The 6,000-nt window shown below is 35.6% G+C and overlaps 2 protein-coding genes across 2 annotated transcripts; both read left to right on the forward strand.

The window, feature by feature from the left end:
* Positions 1 to 1,041: 1,041 nt before the first annotated feature.
* On the forward strand, positions 1,042 to 1,956 carry LOC129536274 (taste receptor type 2 member 30-like). Its single transcript, XM_055395096.2, has one exon. The coding sequence runs from the start codon at positions 1,042 to 1,044 to the stop codon at positions 1,954 to 1,956; it is 915 nt and encodes a 304-aa protein (XP_055251071.2).
* A 3,123-nt stretch (positions 1,957 to 5,079) lies between these two features.
* Positions 5,080 to 6,000, forward strand: LOC129536130 (taste receptor type 2 member 42-like). The gene has a single exon (XM_055394859.2). The coding sequence runs from the start codon at positions 5,080 to 5,082 to the stop codon at positions 5,998 to 6,000; it is 921 nt and encodes a 306-aa protein (XP_055250834.2).

Below are 6,000 nucleotides of genomic sequence, written 5' to 3' on the forward strand. Positions count from 1 at the left end.
TATTGGAGTTTCAGCTTCAACATCAGTCCTTCCAATGAACACCCAGGACTGATCTCCTTTAGAATGGACTGGTTGGATCTCCTTGCAGTCCAAGGGACTCTCATAGTACTGATGGATTAATTTCTATAGTGTTCAGATCTATATAACTTTGGTCAAGCTGGAAAACTTAAAATTTTGTTTTGCATTGTGGTCAACCACTTGAGTGTCTGGTTTGAAATCTGCCTCAACATCTTCTGTTTCTTGAAGATAGCTACTTTTCCCATCCTATTTTTCTTTGTTTGAAGTGGCGGCTTTTGTAATTTCCAGGCATACTGGGCAAGTATTTCAGTTTAGTTTCCTAAAATGAGAGATAGATCTCATAGTGCATGGCTTCAGGAATAGGATTCAGTCCCCGGGTGACTGAAAGTAATAGCAGTTGTCCAATATTGCCCACTTATTCAGCTTCCCATGTTCACCCTTAACTCCCCATTTAAAATTTACAAAACGTACCTGATTCCATCTAGGAAAAGACAGTTTCTTTCACTATATTAGGTGTCTGTTTTGCATTACACATAACCTCAAGATCCTAGTGATGTTGAATGTAGTTATGACCGAGCTTCATCTAATGGTTTAGGCTTTCATTGAATATACTACATACTGGGTTTTAAAATTTTCCTCACTAACAACCAAAGTTGATGAATACAAATTATGGAGAGGTTAGACAGGAGAAATTTGCACAATGATAAGTCCTTATTTGCATGCTAGCAAATCAGAATTCATATTTTACTTCAACATCAGTTAAGAAGTAATCCATCCCATTGCAAGGCCACAGAGAGTATGAATAGAGTCAATTTGAAATATTAGGAAATAGCAATGTTTTTCATCCAGACAGCAATGAGCTCTTCCAATATTATTTCCTGATACTTTCCTGCTTGATATTCATCAAAGAATTTATAAGAAACAGGAACTTCACTGCACATCCAAACCAGCTGCACAAAGAATTTAAGGTCAGAATATTGAAGGAATCACAAAAGTGACATTAGACTTGGATTTTTTTAAGATATGATAATGTTTATATCAAACATTGTTTCCATTCTATTAATGACAGAATTTGTTCTGGGAAATTTTGCCAGTGGCCTCATAGCACTGGTGAACTGCAATGACTGGATCAAGAGACTGAAGATCTCCTTAGCTGATGGGATTCTCACTGCTCTGGCATTCTGCAGAATTGTTATGCTCTGGGCAATGTTAATACATTGGTATGTACTTTTGTATAATTCAACTCTATATAATTCAAAAGTAAAACTTTTTATTCATGTTGCCTGGATAGTAAGCAACCATTTTAGTAACTGGCTTGCTACTAGCCTCAGTATATTTTATTTGTTGAAGATAGCCAATTTCTCCAGCCTAATTTTTCTTCACCTGAAGTGGAGAGTTAAAAGTGTAGTTCTCATGATGATGTTGGGGACTTCATTATTCTTGTTTTTTCAAGTTGCAGTGTTAAGCATACATGAGGCTTTTCAGACAAATGAATATGAAGGAAATATCACTCAGAAGACCAAACTAAGGGACATTTTACACCTTTCAAATGTGACTCTGTTCACACTAACAAACTTCATACCCTTCACTATGTCTCTGACATCTTTTCTGCTGCTAATCTTTTCCCTGTGGAAACATCTCAGGAAGATGCAGCTCAACGGTAAAGGATCCCAAGATCCCAGCACCAAGGTCCACATAAAAGCCATGCAAACTGTCATCTCCTTTCTTTTCCTGTTTGCTATTTACATTCTGGCTCTAATTTTATCAGTTTGGAATTCTAATGAGCTGCAGAAAGAATTGGTCCAAATGTTTTATGATGTTCTTTTAATCATGTGTCCTTCAATCCATTCATATATCTTGATCTGGGGAAACAGAAAATTAACCCAAGCCTTTCTGTCATTTCTGTGGCACCCAAGATGCTGGCTGAAGAAGAAATAGGTGGAAACGTATGTCTTTTAGCATAAAATTAAGGGATGAAGTCTATAATGTTTTATACCTTCTATTGCTGTTTTAAGTATGTATATAAGTGAGTAATGTCTAAAGGTTTACTTAGAAAAGTCCTTTACCTAATCTTTTTTAAAAAGTGTGTATGCATGTGTTTATGAAAGATGTAAGACAGATCTAAGTTTACCATACCATTAACCAATATATTTCAGATAAGCAATCTAATTTTACAAATATTATGTGAAATGCCTCAGGATTATGTAGCGACGCGTATTTCACTTACATAGTCTATACTACCACTTTTCTGCTGAAAAAATTATGTATATTTATGAATTTTATAGAACTGACAACTTATCTCAGGAAATTATGGCTATTTTTCACTCTAATTGGTACCACAATGTGTTTACATTTTACTGTTTGAGGCTCCAATGATTTGGAATGTAATGACTTTCAATTCTGAATCAACATGAGGATGTATATTTGAGATAGATTTTATCCATCATGATCACTTACTTCATGATTATCGGAGAATAATTAGCAATATTCTTAGGCAAATATGCTCACAATAAAATTTAAGAATAGCAATCATATTCAGATAAATTTTACATATGTGTACAATGTAAATTTCTCCTACGGAGGAATGTTAGATTTATGAACTTCCCTTGTGTCTCAGACAGTAAAGAATTTGCTTGCAACATGGGAGACCCAGATTCAATTCCTGGTAGGGAAGATCCCCTGGAGAAGGGAATGGCAACCTACCCTAGTATTCTTGCTTGGAGAATTCCATGGACAGCGGCCTGATGGGCTATGGTCCATAGAGTTGCAAAGAGTTAGAAATGACAAGCAACTATCACTTTTACAAAAACTTAGAAAAAAATCAAGTTCTGTTCTATGGATGAAAAATAAAATATTAATCATGACTTGTTTTCAGTGCTGCTATATTTCCACATGAAGTTATGAAAATAACTTTTTAGACTTTTTAACTAAGAAGATATGTGTTGAAGTTGACATCTGATGTCAAATTATTCATTTTTCCCCTAAACCATCTTGAGGCTTCCTCTGAAATGCTAAGCATCTCCTCCATTTTGCTGCCTAAAATTTCCTTTTAATCTTGAGGCGAGAAGACTCAGATCTTCCCTATCTTAAAAACACATTCAATATAAGAATAGTAAAACATTATGCTACATGAATCAGTGGATTTTCTGCGTGTATTAAAGTGGTATCTATGATGTCTATATAATAATTATAAGAAATGTCTTCAAAACCTGTTTTATGACAATCTTGGGGAAAATGATGAAATAGAAAGTGTGTTGACATAGTATTGATAGCAATTTTCACTACAGGAAAGAAACATATAACCTTGTTCTACAACTTTATTTACATGTCTATATTAATTCTTAGTTATGAAATTGTAACATCATTATTTACCTTAAGGTAAATAATTTCCACATCTGACTTATTTATTGCTTTTAATTATCTCTCTGTCCCAGGACAATGTAAACCCTACAATGGGTGGGTCATGTTTATCCTGCGTCCTGCTCCATTCCTGGATGTAAAAGTCAGTCTATAGAAGAGTTCCTCCAAATGATATTCTAGTCATTAAATGGATGAATAAACTATGAGGGCTGGAAACCAATGGAAATGAAACTCATCACATACTCTGCACGAACTTTCCTAATTTTGTTTCCTCACCATTCAATTGCTTCTACACAAGTCTACACAGTCTCTATTCCAATTTCTGCATTAGATTGGGTAGACAAACTGCCCCAAATAAGCTCCCAAGCATCACGTGACTCCAACACAATGCACAATTAATATTGCTCTTTTAAGAGTAGTGATATGTCAGAGCAGCCTTCTCTAGGCAGTTATCCATGAATCAGGCTAATCAGAAGTTTGCCATCCTTAACATGCTGCTTCCAAGAATGCTTAGAGTTATCTCCCTTTCAAGAAAACTGGAAGAAAAATGCATAGGGAAGACTGTGCATGGGTATATTTAGAGGGGATGGGCCTAAAATTGTTCTCATAATTTTCACTTACATGACATTGCTCAGATTTTGATCACATTGCCACAACCATCTGTAATGAAAGTTGGGAATGTGGTTACCTCTAGCCCAGAAATAAGAGAACACGGAATTGAAGACTTGGAAGTAGGACAGCACTTAGTCACATTCCAAGGAAAATAGCAAGTTACTGTAAAAGGAAACAAGTGTCTCTGTTCAGAGCATAGTTTAGCTTGTTCATATCGTTTTGATAATACTAACATGTCTTTACATCAGGCTTGAGTTCTTTTTGTTTTTCTTTATTTCTTCCTAAATTTCAAAGCAGTCAAGTTTACACTTCAAGTTCATTTCTTCATAAAATCATAATTGATTCTGCACTGTAGCACTTGTACCATCCTCATGTATTTTGCCAGTCTATTTTTGGTTATAATTTCTGACTTAACTTCTACAGTATCCTGTACTAATATAATTAGTACTACATACTATATATATGTACTAATATATTTGTCCTTATACCTGTGTGCCCAATTTGAAATATAAATAATTTTCTTATTCCTATAAATCATATTGATTCAACAAAATTCTTGAGAGTTAGAAGGATCTTATTGATGAGTAAGAAATATAAACAGAATTACATATTTTTTCTAGAACTTCCTATTCAAAATTTAACGTATTTGCATTCAAATATATGACTTGGGGAAGGTGAAAATACAAATTAGTGGAAACCAGTCTCTCTCATATTTGCATGTTCACATACCTGACCTTATTCTTTTAGTCATTAGCAGAAATGAGAAACTGCAGCTGGTGTCAAGGATAAGCGGACACTGTTAGTGTTTATTCTGAAAATTATATAGCAACTGACTGTAAGTCATAAGAACGGTATTCATGAAGCTTTGTTACCTGTTGACAGAACTGTTTGGTGTAGCACTGGAATTACAATATAAAATGAATAAACTACTGTTTCGTGAAGATCTGTGCATCTAAATCACATAGCAGAATTTTGGCTTTACTTCCTGGAATAATGACGAAAACATTAAAGAAAACATAAGTGGATGTCAGTCTACAACTGTTTATAAAGTTTTCAGTGACACATAACGTTAGAAATATGCTTATACAAATGTCAGTTGGAATAAGGGTCTTCTTTCTAGCAGTGTCAACAGGAGAATTCATCTTAGGAGTACTGGGAAATGGGTTCATTGGACTGGTAAACTGCCTCGAGTGGGTCAAGAATGGAAAGTTCTCATCAGCTGATCTCATCCTTACCTGCTTGGCTGTGGCCAGAATCATTCAGCTGTGGGTAACGCTTTTGGATTCATTTATAGTAGGATTAGCGCCACATCTGTATGCCACTGGTAAACTTGTAAAAGTAGTTATTCTTCTTTGGGCACTAATGAATCACTTAACTACCTGGTTTGCCACTTGCCTAAGCATATTCTACTTCCTTAAGATAGCCAGTTTCTCTCACTTCTTTTTCATGTGGCTGAAGTGGAGAATGAACCGGGTGCTTCTTGTGCTTTTCCTGGCCTCTTTCTTCTTCTTATCTTTTGACCTCTTAACACAGGATGCTCTTGGCGAGATGTGGATGAACACCTTTAGAGAGCCTGAAAGGAACATAACTTTGCATTTAGTGGCAAGTAAAATTTTCTATCTTAAAAGCCTTATTCTTCTCAGCTTGACATATGTTGTCCCTTTTCTTCTCTCTTTGGCCTCTTTGCTGCTTTTATTTCTTTCCCTGGTGAGACATACCAAGAATTTCCAAGTCAACCTGAACCACTCGAGAGACTTCAGCACAGAGGCCCATAAAAGGGCCATGAGAATGGTGACAACATTTCTCCTCCTCTTCATCGTTTACTTTTTTTCCACTCTAATTGGAAATTGGATCTTCCTTAAGCTACAGTGGTATGAGATGATGATGTTTGTCATGGTGATTCCAACTCTCTTTCCTTCGGGCCACTCGTTTGTTATAATTTTGGGAAACAGCAAGCTAAGGCAGATTGCCTTCAGACTACTGTGGGGTCTTAAATTCTCTAAAAACTAA

The sequence above is a fragment of the Moschus berezovskii genome, chromosome 6, assembly GCF_049115385.1.
Source record: "Moschus berezovskii isolate FMDL1 chromosome 6, NW_MosBer_1.0, whole genome shotgun sequence".
NCBI classification, from domain to species: domain Eukaryota; kingdom Metazoa; phylum Chordata; class Mammalia; order Artiodactyla; family Moschidae; genus Moschus; species Moschus berezovskii.

Coding starts and splice junctions, on each gene's coding strand:
- LOC129536274 (XM_055395096.2), top strand. CDS start 1,042: ATGATAATGTTTATATCAAACATTGTTTCCATTCTATTAATGACAGAA.
- LOC129536130 (XM_055394859.2), top strand. CDS start 5,080: ATGTCAGTTGGAATAAGGGTCTTCTTTCTAGCAGTGTCAACAGGAGAA.